This window comes from Polypterus senegalus, chromosome 2, assembly GCF_016835505.1.
Source record: "Polypterus senegalus isolate Bchr_013 chromosome 2, ASM1683550v1, whole genome shotgun sequence".
Taxonomy (NCBI): domain Eukaryota; kingdom Metazoa; phylum Chordata; class Cladistia; order Polypteriformes; family Polypteridae; genus Polypterus; species Polypterus senegalus.
In genome coordinates, this window is record NC_053155.1 from 75,638,913 (window position 1) to 75,659,796 (window position 20,884).

Here is a 20,884-nt window from a genome sequence, read left to right on the forward strand (position 1 = left end):
ATGACTAGGTGTTCATTAAAGCACTGATTAAGATATATTTAGATATGTTTAGAAGATAACTGAGAGCACAAGATCTCAAAGGAAGATTCCCCCAGACACCTATAAAATTGGGCAAAAACCCTGATATAATCAAATCTTAGAACCGCTATTGTATAAGAGTGCAGTTTAGCTTTGAAAGTTATATGGTCATCTAAACGAAAAAGAAAACATTTAGGGTAAAGGTATGTGTTGGATAAATGAAACAAAATTTCTAAATGAAGAACCTAAAAGTTTATGCTTAAATTAAGAGCCAAAGTAGCCCAACTCATAACTCAAAATTAATTTTCAGAAAAAGTTAAGAGTACATCTTCAGTCTGTTCTCCACAAGAAATCTTACATAGCTATTTCATAGCTTGATATTTTCTGAAGCCAATAATGATTAAGTTATTATTAAAGCAACTAACTTGAATCATTTGACATTAAATTCAATGTAATATAGAGCAATACTCAAAAAACACTAGGATGCACCCAACATGACAAGTTCAATTATTTTATTAAACATCAGTACAAGCTACAGTAATTGTCCAAATTATTTTTTTAATTACTCCATCAAAATAACTCTAGAATTGCTGAATATGTAGCTGTCAAGTCATTACACACAAACAATCCTACAAATTAACTGGAGTAGTAATTGTAAGGGACCTCAGAATATATTAATTATTCCAAACCTCTGCCATATATATATATTAAATACAGTGGTTCATTGAAATTAATTCCCTTCCTGACTGAAGCTAGAATAATATTTACAGGAAAAATATTCAATTTGCTACACCTAATTTCACACAAATGCCAGGTGACACATTACACTTACATCAAAGTCATATTAGGAAGATGTTCATAAAACATACTTTGAAATACTAGTATAAATCATTAGCAGCACAGATTGAGATAAAACCAGCTACTAAGGCTTGTTTCAATTTATTTGCAGTTCCTCAGAGCTTCTAAGAGAATGTTTATTACTGACAACAGAGAGATTACCAGCTTAAGACTTTTCATATCAGTGAAAAAGGTATTAAAAGGTATTACTGTTTTTATTTTTCAATTTATTTACCATTTTTTGTATTTCCAGTATAGTTTAAATATTATATAGCTTCATTATACAGTAGATACTCAGGATAAATAATGTGTACAATGTATAAGAAAATGCACCATACCTGATACAGAAAATGCAGAATAGAAAATATTCACTTTATACAAATAATTTCTTTCTTCTTTTTCTCTTGTATTTTATAACATTAAAATGATAAATTATTCATATTTCTTTAAGTTGCATGACCACCCAATAAAAGTTTTTCAGAAGGTTCCAATTTATTTCCATTTCGTTTTTCTTCTCTTTCCCATTAAGTACTTGACAGTGTTGCATACACTATTTTTATAGGCTGGTTAAGATTTAAGCAGCATGCACTACAAGCAACTCATTTACATTTATGTTTAATGCAATTTCTTACTCATTCTCTTTTACTTATTTTCATTTTTTTTAACTGAATTGTGATTGGCTACAGAGAACATATTTTAATTAAATGCTAATTGAAACAACTTACTTGAAAAACTCTTTTACAATTGCCATGGAATTCCATACTTAGTCCAATATTACTTGTTTTGCTGGAACTGGAAAATTCGCTTAACAGGGCTGTAAGAATGGAACATGCCAATGTCTGCTGTTAATACAAAAAAAGAAAAAAAAGATTTTATTTGCAGTTCTTGTCAAAGACTTAATGGTTGCCTTTAAGTGAATGTGTTGTTTAATTGTACACAGATTTTAAATATATGGATTTGAAAACATCATATAGTTATTTGTTTTTCCCAAGAAAATCTACAAACATGAGCAATCAGGGCTCACAATTAAACAAGCCCAATCATTGTGGGGCCTCTTAAAAATGGAAAGTTCTTTAATGATGCTTACAATAGAAGAGTTTGTTTCCCAATACTCCTTAGATTACATTTACATTACAAAGTTTATTCCATTTAGTGCATACTAAGTCACTATAGACTCAACAGCCTAAGGACAGATCATTTTTGACACAAACACATATTTTAGTTGTGCAATATGCTCAAAACATAATATATAATACTTTTCACATAAATGCATTGAGAAGTCAAGGAAAATGACACCTTTTATTAGGAAACTAAAAAGATTACAATATGCCAGCTTTCGAAGCAACTCAGGCCCCTTCAGGTAGTTAATAATAATAATAATAAAAATTTAATTTAATAGGCGCCTTTAACACTCAAGGTCACATTACAATAAAATGAAACAACATTAATAAAATACAAAAACAAAGAGAACAATAAAATTAAATAGCAAAGGTAAAGAGATAGTAGCAAACACAAAGATAACAGGCAGTAACAGTGTTAAATTCATAATTGATATGCCACTTTGAAAAGATAAGTTTTGAGGGCAGTTTTAAATGTGTTATTGAGTCTAGTTTACGGATATGAGAGGGAAGAGAATTCCAGAGTTGAGGAGCACTATGAGAGAATGCTCTTGCTCCCACAGAACAGAGTTTGATGTGTGGTACAGAAAGTAAAGCTGCAGATGAGGATCTGAGTGAGCGAGAGGGAGTTAAGTCTGTAGGAGAGCAGTGAGGTAGGGAGGAGCAAGGTTATGAAGAGCCTTAACACTAGAATTACCAAAGCCTACGAACAAATTCATAAACCCTGCCCACCTTAAATCCGTTCGCACCTCTCTTGTTTTCTAAGTGTGTTGATAAGTGCAAGCAGCCTGCTATCCCATCCTTCCACCACCGCAAAAAATGCAAAAAGCTCTACCAGCTCAAGCCTTGTTTATCTGGGAGTGCGGTACTGGGAGCTGTATAGTGTAAATAATATATTGTTATTTGGAACATATACATTTCATGTGTGTTCCGTGTCTATAAAAATCTATGTAAGGGCAGGATGACAGAAATGTTGAACACATACCTAAGAGACAAATATTTTTATTGTTTTAGTACTAAAGACAAAATTTTGACATAAAGTGTATAATGTGTGAAGACTGAAGTCCATATATCAAACAAGCACTTTCACAAAAGGTACAAGTATAACAAAACAAGTGTGCTTTTATTCAAGACTATAACAGAAGAAAAAGAAATCATAAATCAACAGGTTGTGGGATTGAGCATTGCCACGTCACAAAATAAAAATTTTGAGTAGTGAGCTGCTGTTATTGTTACTATGATACAATAAAAACATTTAATTTGAGTCTTAACAGCCAGTGTAAATGTGTGGTACTTGTAAAGGTTGGCTTTTTTTTTATTCAGTTTTATTCTCTTAGTCATGTTCATACTCAACCCCAATCTGACACTATTTTCAAATAAAGGCAAGCTATAACAGAGGTGAACTCCGATGAGGACGAGGGTTCTACATCGAAGAAAGAGAACAGGAGTCCTCCCTCCAATAAACATCCACTCACATATAACAACAATACAGCTGCACCAGACGTAAAGTCAAAAGATGGCACCATTTGGATGCAGCAAGAGGTCTGGCATCATCCGGCCAGTTAGCATGCCCCACCCCTGTCCTTCAAAGAAAAAGCACAGCTTACAGAGCTCACCAAGGTATTGTGCAAAGCTCAGTTTGTGATTATGTTTTGTGATGGTCTTTATATAAAAACACTTATATGTTACGTATATAAAAGCCAGATCGAATGCTATTAACCTTGATTTATTTACTTATCTTCGTACAGCATAAAGTCACAAGTAGACCGCAGAGCATCCTGTGTTTGATCGACACAGGCATGCTGACAAAATACATGTGTATTGAAGTGACTTCGGCTACAGGTATTCACAGCAGTATTTTGCATTGTATTTGGTAGTAAACAGGGAGCAAGTGAAGTTGAAAGTGAGTAGGTGTAAAATGTTCAGTGAATTTAGAACAGGTTATTTTCCTAGCAGCAGAATTTTGAACAAACTAAGTGATGGTTATGTTTTTGTGGGATGCCAGAGAGAACAGCATTACAGTAATCTATACGTGGGGTGACTAGGGCATTAACTAATACTTCAGGACTATGTTGCATAACAGGACAAAGACTAGAAACATTGCTTATATGGGAAGAAAGAGAGAGAGTACTGCCTAGAATGACGCCCAGGCTGTAAATCTGGGAAAGAGATGTTTGTGTTAATATTTTTAATTAAAACAGAAGAATGGTTAACCTTAGTAAGTGTAGATTTAGAACCAATGAGGAGCATCTCAGTTTTACTGCTATTTAATTGGAAAAAGGTGCAAGTCATCCATGACTATGTCTTGAAGACCTGCCATAAGAGTATTTGGAGGGAAAATAGGTGTATTTAGTGGATAGATATAGCAAGTGTGTCACCAGCATAACAATGACATTTAATAACATGGTGCTGAAAGATATTACCTATTGGGAAGATATAAATGAGAAAAAAAGCAGCCCCAAAACAGAACCCTGAAGAACTCCGATGAGTAACTTTTGCAATATCAGATTTAAAGCCCTTTACTTGAACAAATTGCATTCTACCAGCGAGGTAATAAGAAAACCACTGGAGGACAAGATGACAGACTCCAAAACTACCTAGTCATTTCAAAAGGATGGACGGACAGACAGACAGACACTTTATTAATCCCAAGGGGAAATTCACATAATCCAGCAGCAGTATACTGATACAAAGAAACAATATTAAACAGTAATAATGAATAAATGATGAATAATGAAAAAAAAATAAAAATAAAAAAAGCAGACAATAACTTTGAGTAATGTTAGCATTTACTCCCCCGGGTGGAATTGAAGAGTCGCATAGTGTGGGGGAGGAAAGATCTCCTCAACCTGTTAGTGGAGCAAGACAGTGACAAAAGTCTGTCACTGAAGCTACTCCTCTGCCTGGAGATGACACTGTTCAGTGGATGCAGTGGATTATTCATGATTGACAGGAATTTGCTTAATGCCCGTCGCTCTGCCACAGATGTTAAACTGTCCAACTTTACTCCTACAATAGAGCCTGCCTTCTTAACAAGTTTGTCCAGGCGTGAGGCGTCTTTCATCTTTATGCTGCCACCCCAGCACACCACCGCGTAGAAGAGGGCACTCGCCACAACCGTCTGGTAGAACATCTGCAGCATCTTACTGCAGATGTTGAAGGATGCCAACCTTCTCAGAAAGTATAGTCTGCTCTGACCTTTCTTACATAGAGCATCAGTATTGGCAGTCCAGTCCAATTTGCCATCCAGCTGCACTCCCAGATATTTATAGGTCTGTACCCTCTGCACACAGTCACCTCTGATGATCACAGGGTCCATGAGGGGCCTGGGCCTCCTAAAATCCACCACCAGCTCCTTGGTTTTGCTGGTGTTAAGATGTAAGTGGTTTTGTTATATCTGATGATATATAGTATCAAATGCGGAGCGGAGGTCAAGTAGTACAAGAATTGATAAAAGTCCCACGTCAGCTGCCTGGAGAAGATCATTTGTGATTTTGACCAAAGTAGTGTGTGAATAAATGAAACAGTCTGTGCTTTTAAGAGAGCTATTGTATCAAAGGCAGAAGACAGAGCAGCATTGCAATAGTCTACTAATTCTGATCGTGTGGTAGCAGAAGGAGAAACAGGCTGTAATCGCAATAAATTTATAAGGCTCTCTGGGTTTACGTGCTTGACGTTACGAAATGAAAATCACATGCTGAACCTTTATTTTACTGAGAGGTAAGCTAACATCTAATATAATTTTGTGATCCGAGATGGGTAATTCAGTAGGAATAAGGTCGTGAGCAGCAAACCAAGTCTAAAATATGACCCTTGTTATGAGTTGAAAAAGCGGACATATTGAATTAATAACAGTCAAGGATTTCATTAAAATTAATTATCAGTGCATCAGTTGACGTGTCAAAGTGTATGTTAAAATCACCCATAAGGATGACATAAGGAGACACTGCACACAAAGTTGGTAAACAGTAAAAGGGTCTGCAATAAAAACACTTGACAGTTTAGGACAGGGGTTGTCAGCTCCAGTACTGAAGGAATATCATGGGTGCAGGTTTTCATTCTAACCCGTTTCTTAATCAGTGCCCTGTTTTTGCTGATAATTAAGTTCTTTTGAACTAATTTCAATTGACTTGCTCTTAAAGACTCAGACCACTTAATTAGCAGCCAAACAATGATGAGATACAAAATAATCCAAAACAACTGGTGTTCATCATACAATATCTGAAAATAAAGAAAGATGAAGGTCTTAGGAATGTTGGTCTGCTCAGGTCCACAAAACATTTTAACAGTGCTTTTAGAAAGAGAAAATCGACAATTTCTGAAATGTCTACTAATGCACCACAAGATCAGCAACAAGCCACAGAATTAAAGAACGGGTTTAATTAACGACAAGAACTGGCACCTAATTAAGCAGTTGGTTGGAGTGATACTGGTTGGAGTTTGAGGCCCTGATTTAGTTGGTCTTCTGTTGGCTCCCTCACTTCACATTTCATTTCTGTTTGGGTGCCATTTAAGGGAAGAAATGAAGCAATTCAGAGGAACGATGAAGAAATCTTAAAAAAGCAACTTAAGTGAATCTACAATAAGTTAATTAGCAGCACAAACAGGGCACTCATTAAAAAAAGGGTTATAATGAAAACCTGCAGCCATGGTGGTTCTCCAGGACCAGAGTTGGCGAACCCTGGTTTAGGAGGTCTATATAAAGTAGCAATTATAGTAGGTGAAGGTCCGCAGAGTTTGCCAGCTAACAGCTCAAAGGATATGCTGGAAGAGTTATCAATGATAATTTGAGGTCTTTGCGGTGAATTATTGCGAGACCGTCTCTCCTCCTGGAAAAATGGGATTTAGAGATTCAGACAAATCTCGGAGGGAGCGCTTGATTTAGATAAAAATAACCAACCAGTTGCTGCCAGGTCTCGGTCAGCCAATCAGTCCATCAAAGCGTCTATAATAAAATCACCAAATCAGCAGAGCCTTGTTAAGAGATAGATCGGGTATTAAATAATCCAAACTTCAAACTGCCCATGGACGCATATTCTGGAGATTTTACCAGAGGAATCAGCACGTTATGATCAACATGTCACTCAAAAATACGTGAACAAGAGCGTCCTTCAGACCAAATTGAAGGAACAGACCCCGCTGTTACTTCTGCCGAGACAAAACTGATGACGAGACCCCGGGTGAATGTACTTTGGTCATCAAAGAATGCCACGGTGCAGAAGGAGATCAGCAGGCAAATCATACTGTAGTTTGTATGAAGTCAACACAATTCATCTGGTGAGTATTTTAGTTTTGAAGATGTGATAGCATTAGATAGCAAAGCTGACATAGTAATCCATGACAACCAATTGATGTTTATCATAGTAGATTTCCAGAAATCACCCGAGCAAATTCCAGATTGGAAGCAAAGCAATGTACCCTTTGTGTACCTACTTGGCCCAATTAAAATAACACGTTAGCCAGTAGATTGTCACCACTGGGATTTGCACAATTACTCAACAATTAACAAAGGGCAGTTTCTACCACCTATTCATCAAAACTCTGTTCCACTAGAACAGTTCTACGAGGGCTTGTGTTAAGGCCGAAAGAGGCAAGGGACACGAATGTGTGTTATCAGTTTTTAATCCATTGCAAAGGCGAAGGAACATCCGATGCAAAAAGGCAAAACACGAGTAAAAAACAAACAGAAAAATACCCAAACAGAGCACCGTCGAGCAGCAGCAGACAGTAACGCCAGTGTTCACTTGGGATTTTACAATATTAACTCAGATGACCGTTGATTACAAACTGCCCGAAGAATGGGCCTCAGTTGCCTCGAAAGCTTGTATATTGTGAGATTTTTTGTTAGACAATTAAAAGTGTAATTTTGCTTTACTTCTCATTGCATCAATAATGGCTAACACATTACAACATCCTATCACTACATACATAGCTGCATATGAATTACCAACCTCAATATTTTTTAAATAAAATGCAAAGCTAACATTACTCATTTCAAAAACATAATTCTGCCAAAAAAGTAAAAATGTCATGAATTTAAAGAAAAAATATGCAAAAAAATACAATGGAGATTATAAACGGGAAATTACAATAATAAAAGTAATTAATGCAACAAAAAGAATAATAGAAATGTGAACTAATAATAGAATAAGAAAAATGTTCACAGTAATAGTAACTGGAAACAGACAAGTATTCACTATTATATAATAAAAAGTAATAAATAAAATACAACAGAGAAGGCAAATATAATAGAAATAATTAAGGGCAATATATGCAAATATCTGCACACACACGCGAAATAGGCAAAATGTATACATAATATCAAAGTAAAGATAAATTAACTGGCAAGCATATGATGGAGTAGATGCAGGCAGTTTAGGAAATCTATTAAGGGCAATAACTTGAGACAGGAAAAAGAGGTCACGATGACCAAAGTTTTTCAGACAATAGATATGGACATGTATCCAATGATTCTTAAGTAGCCCATGGTTCAAAACCTGTGTGTTTCAGGGAACATACCTCTTTGAACCCAAACAGTCTAGTTGCACACTAAAACATTGGTTTAGCTGATAAACATGTTTGCAAGTAAAATCAGATATTGATGTTCTGCACAAATAAATAAGTGTAGCATTTTGCTAATAAATCCTAACTAAATATTTTAAATATGTACATCAAAAATCGCCTTAAAACTACTTAAATTACATGTGCTTTTAACCAGCTAATACTAAAAATTACTTTCAGGTTAAATATTTCATAATATTTTCATATAATGTCACAGTTTAATATTTTAAAAAATACTCTTATATTAACTGTGATTATTTCAGTGAAACAATGCAACAATTTAAAACATACAGTATACTCTAATGCAGTGCTTCCCAAACTCAGTCCTGAGGACCCACTGTGGTTGCAGAGTTTTGTTCCAACCAACTTCCGTTTTTAACTTTTTAACTTCCGTTTTTAGCTAACTGTGTCAGCGTAAATTTACACCCAATTTGACGCTGTTCATTTTCAAATAATATTGCATTAGTGCAAAAAAACAGCAGAGTTATACAGCATAATCCCTTTGTATTCTCTTAGATATTAGGTACGATCCATTGAAATTATGTATATAAACACACTGTTTATATACAGTAAAACCTAAATATTATTTTAAAGATATTGAGTGTCTCCGATATCACATGTTACAGCCATTAAGATAGACATGCCACCAGCAATAAATACGTACAATGCAACAAAAATAGTATACAGTAAATGTGTGTGTACAGCGACACTAAACGTATGTACATGTACTAAGTACTGTAAGTAGAAAATTAATTATGGTTACTCACCAACAATGACACGATGACTTGTCCGATAACAATGAGTTTTATTTTACTGCACAACAAAGGAGAGCGTTACAGCCCTTAAAGGAGCCACTTCAGGCGATTGTGTAGCACTGCCGTTGTTCTTCTTCTGGCAGTCTTCAATCCAAATCCCTAAAGCAGATTCCATCCAGACTACTGCCTTATTACATCCACTTACAACTTGTGTTGCACCCTGGTTAAAAGAACACTACGGCCGTAGATCTTATACTGTATTCCTTTCCTACTTTTTAAATAAAAAGAATCGTAGCCTTCAACAAATCCAAAACGTTTACCTTTTCGGCAATCATTAACATCTTCCGTTTGCGCTTGGGCACGGCCCCTGAAGCAGTAGCAGATCGTTTTGGAGCCATAATGAAGGGCTTGACTATGCACAAAGATAAACACAAAAGAGCACAACTCTCTACACAGCGAAACACGTTGATGCTGAATGAGCGAGACGAGACTTCCTGGTTAACACTGCATTCAGCAAGCAGGAACTTAACTGCGTGCGCTGATTGGTTAGCTTCTCAGTCATCCGCCAATAGCGTCCCTTGTATGAAATCAACTGGGCAAACCAACTGAGGAAGCATGTACAGGAAGTAAAAAGACACATTGTCCACAGAACCCGCGAAGCAGCGAAAAATCCGCGTTATATATTTAGTATGCTTTCATATAAAATCCGCGATAGAGCAAAACCGCGAAAGTCAAAGCGCGATATAGCGAGGGATTACTGTACAGCTCATAAAATGAATTATTCCAAATACCATATATACCTATGTCTGTTTTTTGTTAGTGCAGCTTTGACATCATGGACCATAAGGTGCATACTAATTCAGCGTAAGGACGAAAGCTCAAAAAAATTCAACTGACAATGAGATACCAGGAAGGCATGATACACCAGCATTTGTGTGAGCTTTTATCCCTCCGGATCAGAGAATTCCCAGTTCCATTGTCTCAAAACACCACTCACATCTACAGTTATTCCCAGTTTCAAATAAAAACTAACCGCGTCAGATCTAATGGGGTAGTATGTAGTGTGACTGAGAGAATAAAAGTGGGGGGAAAACGTTAACTTTTACAAGTACTATAAATATACACCGGCTGTTACAGATGCAAATCAAACATATTTTCATATTTTTAATATTAATAATAATAGCAGCTCACCACTCAAAACGGTAAATTTGGGAGGCAGTCAGGATTGAAGTGTGGGAAGTCTTGATTACAAGTCAGCAGTTCTTACCGCTGCACCATAAAAGCTATTGTATTATCTTTGTACTTTTTGTGAAAGTGTTTATTTGGTCTTTGGACTAAAGGGTTCACACATTATACAGTTTGTGTTTACATTTTGTCATTTATTACAAAAACATGAAGCGTTTCTGTTTTAACAATGTGTTTACATAGATTGTTGTAGACACAGAACACACATGAAATGCATGTGTTCCAAACAACAATATATTTGTTACCCTCGAAAACTCCACCATTTCACTCCAAGATAATCAAGGCTTTAGCTGGGAGAGCTTTGTGCCCCTTTCTGCGTTGGTGGGGGGGATGGTATAGCAGGCTGCTTGTGCTTATCGACTTATTTACAAGACAAAAGACGCTGACAGAGAGGTGCAAAGGGATTTAAGGTGGACTAGAATTATGAGTTTTTTTGTAGGCTTTGGTAATTCTAGTGTTATAGTGTACCAACAGTAAGAAGGAAAGATGATCACTCACTTAAACCTTTAATATATAGAAGGTAACAGACATGAAAGTTCATTTGGCAGAGAATTTATAGGAAGCATCTAAGGTAAAGATTTCAAGTATATACTGTTATTTAAAAACTGCACACACTTTCTAGCATAATAATTAGTTATTAAAATGTACTCTTCTAGAGTGTATATACAGTCATATGAAAAACTTTGGGAACTCCTCTCAGCCTGCATAATAATTTACTTTCAACAAAAAAAAAAAAAAAGATAACAGTGGTATGTCTTTCATTTCCTAGGACAATCCGAGTACTGGGGTGTTTTCCGAACAAAAATTTTTTAGTGAAACAGTATTTAGTTGTATGAAATTAAATCAAATGTGAAAAACTGGCTGTGCAAAAATCTGGGTCCCCCTGTAATTTTGCTGATGTGAATGCATGTAACTGCTCAATACTGATTACTTGCAACACCAAATTGGTTGGATTAGCTCGTTGAGCCTTGAACGTCAGACAGGTGTGTCCAATCATGAGAAAAGGTATTTAAGATGGTCAATTGCAAGTTGTGCTTCCCTTTGACTCTCCTCAAAGAGTGAAAGCATGAGATCCTCAAAGCAACTCTCAAAAGATCTGAAAACAAAGATTGTTCAGTATCATGGTTTAGGGCAGGGGTGGGCAAAGTCATTCCTGGAGGGCCGCAGTGGCTGCAGGTTTTTGTTCAAACCCAATTGCTTAATAAGAAGCACTTATTGCTCTAGAAACACTTCTGCTTCATTTTAGTTATCTCCCTCATTAAGATTTTGAACCCTTATTGCTTATTAAAGTCTTAAACAGCTGCATTCTCGGCTTTTAATTGCTCCTTATTAACAAGACTAACAAAAACCCACAGCCACTGCGGCCCTCCAGGAATGACTTTGCCCACCCCTGGTTTAGGGGAAGGCTACAAAAAGCTCTCTCTGAGGTTTAAACTGTCAGTTTCAACTGTAAGGAATTGAATCAGGAAATGGAAGGCCACAGGCACAGTTGCTGAGGCACAGTTGCTGTTAAACCCAGGTCTGGCAGCCCAGGAAAAATACAGGAGCGGCATATGTGCAGTATTATGAAAATGGTTACAGACTACCCAGAGATCACCTCCAAAGACCTGCAAGAACATCTTGCTGCAGATGGTGTATCTGTACGTTGTTCTAAAATTCTGCGCAATTTGCACAAAGAACATCTGTATGGTAAGGTGATGAGAAAGAAGTCCTTTCTGCACTCATGTCACAAGCAGAGTCGCTGCTTGTATGCAAATACTCATTTAGACAAGCAGGATTAATTTTGGAACAAAGTGCTTTAGACTGATGAGACAAAAATTAAATTATTTAGTCATAACAAAAAGCGCTTTGCATGGTGGAAGAAGAACACCACATTCCAAGAAAAACACTTGCTACCTACTGTCAAATTTGGTAGAGGTTCCATCATGCTGTAGGGCTGTGTGACTAGTTCAGGGACTTGGGACATTGTTAAAGATAAGTGGCAATTCAACCCAATATCAACAAATTATTCAGGATAATATTCAAGTATCAGTCACAAAGTTGAAGTGACGTAAGGGCTGGATATTCCAACAAGACAATGACCCAAAACACAGTTCGAAATCTACAAAGGCATTCATGCTGAGGGAGAAGTACAATGTTCTGGAATGGCCGTCACAGTCCCCTGACTTGAATATCATTAAAAATCTATGGGATGATTTGAAGCATGCTGTCCATGCTTGGCAGCCATCACATTTAACTGAACTGGAGAGAATTTGTATTGAAGAATGGTCAAAAATACCTCCATCCAGAATCCAGACACTCATCAAAGGCTATAGGAGGCATCTAGAGGCTGCTATAATTGCAAAAGGAGGCTCAACGAAGTATTTATATAATATCTCTGTTGGGATCTGCATTTTGGAATGACAGTTCCAGTGCAGTATTCATGTAGCCTTTAAGTTTATTATATCGTAGAACAATCTAGCAAAGACAGTTTCAAAAGATTGAGTTGACTATCATGTTAAACAATGTCATGTAAATGTTCAAAGTCTCCAAAAGCGGAGCACACACAACTACTTTATATTTATTTTGTCCAAAGTCATTCTTCGGAACATTTTTAAAAACTTCAGCCTGGCTCTTTTGCATCTTACTTTAAAAGGGTATTGTGCATGCAAATATATAGCCTTTTTTAAATAAACAATTCTCACAACCACCAAAAAGCTTCAAGGTCAATGTCTTACACTTTTGGAATAGGAGGTTTAATACAGGTACAAGGATTGGAAATTTTCTGATGAAACTGCTATTGAAAATAAAGATGCTACTGTCTTTAAAAATACATTTTTAGTCTTAAATCTGTTTATGTGGAGATTTTATTTTTAACAAGAAGATCAATCTGTTTATCTTTTATATTTTCTCAGAGGAGAAAACAATATCCATCTATTATGCTACTTCAGAATATCAACCATGAGAATGGATACTGTAAGATGCCTGAAGCTTCATCAAAATTATTTTAAATAGAATAATAAAAAAGGAAATCAATTGGTCATCATTCTGACAATTTTGTTTTTCACACTAAAATTGACAATCTTCTTGTGTATATTACTGCAAGTGAAACTAAAAAAGTGAGATGGTCATCACTTTTTAAAAGTGTCCTTTTATTTTGAAGGGTAAGTTTAACCTCATGTCAACAAGGATTTTCTTTTGGGTACTGTAGCTTTTCTTCCATAGCCCTTAACCCATTAATGCCTCGTGTTACATTACTGGAACGACAGTCAGGTAATTTTATAAGTTATGTATAATGTAAGAAGTGGATTTGCCTAGTGTTCCAATTTTGGAATGCCACATAACTCAAAAATGGAATGTATTTTTTTTTTCTCTTCAAATTCTTGTTCCTTATATTTTTCTATGCAACATATGTGAATTTCATGCACAAACTCCTTAGGCATAAATGGGTTAAGGTGTACTGGTTAGATAGACTGCTGATTCCAAATGGACCAAATATGACTGCAAGCATCTGTGCATGCTTTACTACAGCACCATTTATTTATATATATATTTCCATACAAAAAATGCAGCTCAAAAGTGCTTTACAAGATTAAATAAAAATAAACTCAATATATAAAGCATAAACAAGATTAGACAATAATGTACAGTATATAACAAAGAAAAACAGTGAGGTTGGATGGCCAGGAGGACAAAAAAAAAAAAAAAAACCACAACAAACTCCAGTTAAGCTGGAGAAAAAAACAATGCTTTAGGGGGCCTAAATTTGATAGATTAGTACACTGTCAAATGTTGTTTCTGGCATATGCCCAATGCTTTCAGAAGAACCCCTGACCCTGAATTCTATTTAATAAGTTTAAGAACGAAGATGACTAACATTATTAAAGTGCCAATAACATCTTGCATACATTTTATAAAGATCTTATGCACTAAAAATAATTAGTACTAGGAATATGAACAGTGACGGGACAATAAATAAAGTAATAATATATAATAATTTAGTAATTTTTAAAGGTGTCTATCAGTTTTAAATTTTTATAATCATGAGTTCAAATCTAATGTTTTCAGAAACCAAGTGTCAATACATAGTACCAATAATGTAAACATTAACATACAGTGGAAAAACAGTTGGAGAATTTGAGGCCAGAAAAGAGAGATAAACCATTTCTCTGAATTTTCTAGTATATTAGGTTTGTTTGACTGAGAAACAAGGATCAGACCTACCAAGGATAGCTGAACTTCTAATCTGGCACTATTTTGGGAAAGTTATATGTAATTAGCTTAGAGATCTGGTTGGGGTCTAGAATGTAACTTAACAAGCTTGTTAAGAGCTTTCTTAATTCAACTGCCTTTGCATCCTTGTTCTTTAGGGGTATTAAAACAAGGATTATGTGGGAACCATAGTTAAACATTTATATGACTGTCTGCTGGCATGCAATAAATACTTATCTGTCATCTTCAGACTTAGTGAACATGACACCATGCCTGTAAAGGTACACTTGGAGTGTCTGTCATCTCTTATAAGTATCAAAGACTGCAATCTCGGACTAGACTGATACTTAATTTAGAAATAAAAAAAAAAACACAACAGATTACCTGATTAACAGATAATGATTAGCTAGCAATGGTAAAACTTTCCGGCAACCTGCAACAGTGGAGACAGAGATACATTGGTGAAAATTATTTACACGAATAACTAACTTGAGAAATTAATGAAAACTCAGGTCAGTTTTGTTACATTGTTATTCCTCTAATAACATGCCAGCAATGGGACAAATCATGAAGGGGAATGTTTTCTGTTAAACAAAATTCTATCATTATTCTATATATATTTTTTTAAATGTGCATATCAAAAATGTTAAGAGGATGGCTATTGACTTTAAGGTTCAAAAATTGCACAGGAGGAATTTTAACTCGTATTTTGCGGTAAAACAACACAGTTATTTTAGCAAACATTAAAATATTTACTGCTTAGCTGCCAACAATGATTTGAACTGAGGCTCTGAACTTCAAGTTCAACATTAATTTTGGACAAATTCAAATTAAAAAAAAACTGTATCCATTAGAACACTTGCAGGAAACATGAACCTCAAAAAATGCATCAAAAAAGGGTGGAGACAGAAAAATAACTATTACCTATGCAAAATCTAAGTAAACAAACAGGAGGATTTGTATGGCAAACATAAGCAAACAAAGAAGAAAATGACAAAACATTATTCAGTCACATACTGTGCCTATAAATTGTGCTGAATTTTTTTTTACTGAATAAAAACCATAGAAGAGAGAGTAACAAGTGCCTTTTACCATTGTGGTATTAAAAGTAGTACAAGAACATGCCTTTTCTGAAGTAATGTCCATGTACATTGGAATCACTTGTCTGTATTTTTTGTCTTGCAGTAAAAAGTACACTTAAAACAATTTTTTCTCTCAAAATTAGTTTGCTGTGCAGGAATTACAGGTATACAAACTCACTGAAAATAGTCAAAACTATTATTACTAATAATATATTAACTAATATTTCTTTGAAAAATCATACCTCTAGTCTAAACAAGGCTAGTGTTTTGAGATTGCCACTCTTAGCTCATTTTTAATGTCTGCTTTTGACTTGTATTTTGTCTTGGTTGAGACAACTGCAGAAAAACTTAACTTCACACTAGTAACATATGGGAAAATTTAGAAAATATTTTAAGGGCTCTGTGGAGCCAAGATTTTAGACTTGAACAGGAGCTCATTGTTGAATCAGGTGTCACAAATGAACTGTTCCAAATTTGCAGTGCTGAAATCAGCAGCTGATGTTACAATGAAAGGATCTCCGATCATGTTTTGCACAATTCTCCACTGACAAATACCTCTGAAAATGTTTTTGTAGGACTGAGAAATGATCTTGCACACAATGAATTACTATGTAATGCAATTTATTGACATGAAAGAATGATTTCAATTTCTCAAATGAGTCTACATTACCCTTTTTCATTTGTTGCCCCAACATCTCCAGTTTTCTTGTAAAGGATGTAATTTATCTGGAAGGTGTGTGTTTCTGCCCTGAAACTTTCGGCATAGATCACTGAGCTTCTGAAACATGTTACGGAAGTATGCAAGTTTCACTAGGAATGTTTCACTATTACACATGTGGGCAACTTTGCTCCTTTCTTCCTCCAAGAAGATTCTGATCTCAACCCACGGTTACCTGTGGTATCACCTTTCCAAGTTACATCCGTCGAGATTCACTGTAAAATAAAACAGCAATGTGTTTGGACCCCAATTCCTGGCTAAGTGCATGAACTATTCAAATTTATACTTGTTTTAATATAGTTTACTGTACATTTGTCACTATATCTCTCAGCTCAGGACTATGCGGTTTGGCTGCAAGTATACAGTGTGTCCAGTGCACTATGGAGAAACATGCCTGATGATCTCTTGCAATTTCTCTTCATTTCCTAACCATTACCTCTGTCCCATCTATGCAGATATCAACATAGTCCTACCGCTACAGTCTAGTGATTTTGAATAATTTGTCTAAAGTGGCTCTGATAGCTACATGCTTACAGAAAAACAAATCCTCCTACAAATTATCGGCATCAGAATATATGATGCATATTACCAATAAAGTCTTTGTTGCCGACAGTTGTTTTGTCCACCTGATTTTTGCCAATAAACGACTGCCGCCACTTTTGACATGTTTTAAATGTGCCTCAAGATGGTATTGTTTCAGAGAGAAATAACTGTTTGCTAGCTGTTTCTTCATTATCATAGTTTAAACCAGGCATGTCAAACTCACTACTATTGGTGGGCCGCTTCAAATGCCATACGTGCGTCAGCAGGCCGCACTGTAACAAATACTATTATACAAAGTTACTGTAGCTTTCTTTCCAATACTGAAAACTTTAAAAAATGTAACACTTAAAGTTTAAAGAAAAGCTATTTATTTCTATAAAAGCTCCGTACAACAGCGTACAATTAGAGTCTTAGTCTCTTAGCTGGGTCCTTATATTATTATGTTATATTCATTATATTATATAGGAGTCTTACAGTGTGAGATCTGTTTCTTTTGTCCTGACACTTGGCATCTCTTGTTAGTGACCAGTTCATCAATATCAGGCTTGAAATCTTGGGCAGCTGCAACTTTTATGAGGGATGAAAGGTGCTCGACAGGAAGTCTTGAGCGATGTGGGGTTTTGGTAGCTTTCATTAACAAAAACAATTTCTCACAAAGGGAAGTGCTTCCGAAAATAGACAGTACTCTCGATGCCAACTTACGGATCTGCACATGCGAGGGTGGCAGGTAAGCATACAAGCCTGGCACACCAACTTTGTTTTATTTTGCCTTCAGCATAGAATCTGACTACTCTCTCTTCTGTTTCTTTTTCCGGTTTCTTTGTGGTGGCGGCCTGCGCCACCACCACCTACTCAAAGCATCATGATGCACCAACATTGATAGACTGAAAGCCAGAAGTCTACGTGACCATCATCATCAGGTCCTTCGATGAAAACGCTAAATACAAAGAGGACTGTTTGATTTATGTTAGGTAGATTGCCCAGAGGGGACTGGGCGGTCTCTTGGTCTGGAACCCCTACAGATTTTATTTTTTCTCCAGCCTTTGGAGTTTTTTTTTTTGTTTTTTCTGTCCACCCTGGCCATCGGACCTTACTCTTATTCTATGTTAATTAATGTTGACTTTATCTTTTATTGTGTCTTCTATTTCTCTATTCATTTTGTAAAGCACTTTGAGCTACATTTTTTGGTATGAATATGTGCTATATAAATAAATGTTGATTGATTGATTGATTGCATTTCAATCAATTCCATTTGGATATTCTCAGGCGCATTCTCAGTGTTGTAAGAGAACAGCGCAAAGTCCTGTTAGTGTGAACTGAGATCAAGAAAAACGCTCACTGAATTCATTGTTCAGTAATTCAAGTTGGAAAATAAATCCTCCAAAAATCAAATTTTACTTTACTAAGTTTACTTCAAAGTTTACATTGTAAAATAAGCTGATATGCAAAAAGCCACCGGACCTACACTAATTTTACAAACTCAAAAATCACAAAAATATGCTAATGAACAACTCATCAACTTCTCACGTCCACTTCAGATCTTCAGCTGTAGTCTGCAATGTTTGTTACAATACTAGCAATAAAATATGTGAAAATATGTGGGCTATTACTACTGGTTATGGTCAGCCCGGCCAGTAGTGTATCCTGCGCATGGGCAGCCCTGGGCAGAGAAAGAATCGGTGGCCCCTTTGCCCGCCAATGTCAATATGGTATTTTCTGCATGGAGGATGGCCACGTCCGTTGCGGACACTGCATAGCCGCCTCGTGCTCATGACATTCTTCTATATGCACGTGTCTGTAACTTGAAAACCAAGTGGCGGCCCATGATATTCTCATTATGGCATAACGTTGTAATACTACATATAGCTTACTGCTCCGACTTGAGCGACATTAGTAAATACAGCGTACTAATTAACAAGAAACACAATGTTTTTCAGCCACATTGCCGTCAGCTGTGTCATTATTTTCTCTTCCTGTTTTATATTCTATATATATTGTCGTGGTGTCCCTGTGCAGGTGCACAGTTTGCATATGCCTAAGGCCGCCCCGCTTCAGCCTAGCACTACAGTTGTGACATTGCGACTCATTAACTTTGGTCAAGGCTCATGGCTATACTAGCAGATGACATTTCCAGTACCGCAATGCCATGGGAAAATGCGCTTTCGTCAGAAGGCAGAAGTAAGAAAAGTCAATAAGTAACGCCAAAGATACAGAATGATTCAATCACAAACGATAGTACAGTAATCCTCTCGACAGGGGTTTGCTCCAGAACCCCGCTATAGGTGAAAATCCGCGAAGTAGAAACCATATGTTTGTATGGTTATTTTTATATATTTTAAGCCCTTAGTAACTCTCCCACACTGTTTATAAATATTCTCCACTCAGTTATACAGTAAACCCTCGTTTATCGCAGTTAATCCGTTCCAGAATCTACCGCGATAAATGTATTTCCACGAAGTAGGATTCTTTACTTATAAATCTAATATTTTCGCAATTAGAGCATAGAAAACCTGTTTACGACCTTCTAAATATGTTTTTTTTAACATTAGAGCCCTCTAGACATGAAATAACACCCTTTAGTGAAAAGTTTAAACTGTGCTCCATGACAAGACAGAGATGACAGTTCTTTCTCACAATTAAAAGAATGCAAACATATCTTCCTCTTCAAAGAAGTGGGCATCAGGAGCAGAGAATGTCAGAGAGAGAGAGAGGACAGAGACAGAAAAGTAAACAATAAAAAATCAATACAGCTGTTGGGCTTGGGATCAATGTGAAGGTAGTCTTTCAGCATTTTTTAGAGGAGCGTCCGTATCTTCTAAGCAAGCAGCCTCTGTGCAAACAGGCCCTCTGCTTACAACCCCTCAATCAGGAGCAGAGAATGTCAGATAGAGTGAGAGAAAGAGAAAAGCAAACAATGAAAAATCAATATGTGTTGTTAGAGCTTTTAAGCGTGCGAAGTACCGCGAGGGAAGCATATCTTATATCATTGAGGAGTTTAATACGTAATACGTGCTCTGATCGGGTAGCTTCCCAGCCATCTGCCAATAGCGTCCCTTGTATGAAATCAACTGGGCAAACAAACTGAGGAAGCATGTACCATAAATTAAAAGACCCATTGTCAGCAGAAATCCGCGAACCAGCGAAAAATCCGTGATATACAGTCATGTGAAAACATTAGGACACCCTTTGAAAGCATGTGGTTTTTTGTAACATTTTTAATAAATGGTTATTTCATCTCCGTTTCAACAATACAGAGAGATTAAAGTAATCCAACTAAACAAAGAAAACTGAAGAAAAGTCTTTTCAAGATCTTCTGTAAATATCATTCTACAAAAATGCCTATTCTAACTGAGGAAAAAGATAGGACACCCTTGCCCCTAATAGCGAGTGTTACCTCCTTTGGCTGAAATAACTGCAGTGAGACGGTTCTTGTAGCCATCTACCAGTCTTCGACATCGGTCTGAGGAAATTTTACCCCACTCCTCAATGCAGAACTTTTTCAGCTGTGAGATGTTTGAGGGGTTTCTTGCACGTACAGCCCTTTTCAAGTCACCCCACAGCATCTCAATGGGATTCAAATCTGGACTTTGACTTGGCCATTCCAGGACTCTCCATTTCTTCTTTTTCAGCCAATCTTTGGTTGATTTACTAGTATGTTTTGGGTCATTGTCATGTTGCATGGTCCAGTTCCGCTTCAGCTTTAATTTTCTAACTGATGGTCTCACATGTTCTTCAAGCACCTTCTGATACACAGTAGAATTCATCGTGGATTCTATGATGGTGAGCTGACCAGGTCCTGCTGCAGCAAAGCAGCCC

The 20,884-nt window shown here is 36.4% G+C and overlaps 1 protein-coding gene across 1 annotated transcript in view; it reads right to left on the bottom strand.

Moving 5' to 3' along the window:
* xpo4 (exportin 4) overlaps nt 1-20,884 on the bottom strand; it is a 123,590-nt gene that overhangs the window by 62,845 nt on the left and 39,861 nt on the right. The window contains exon 5 of the mRNA XM_039744012.1: nt 1,581-1,697. Within this exon, the coding sequence (XP_039599946.1) occupies nt 1,581-1,697 (117 nt within the window). The remainder of the gene's footprint in view (nt 1-1,580; nt 1,698-20,884) is intronic.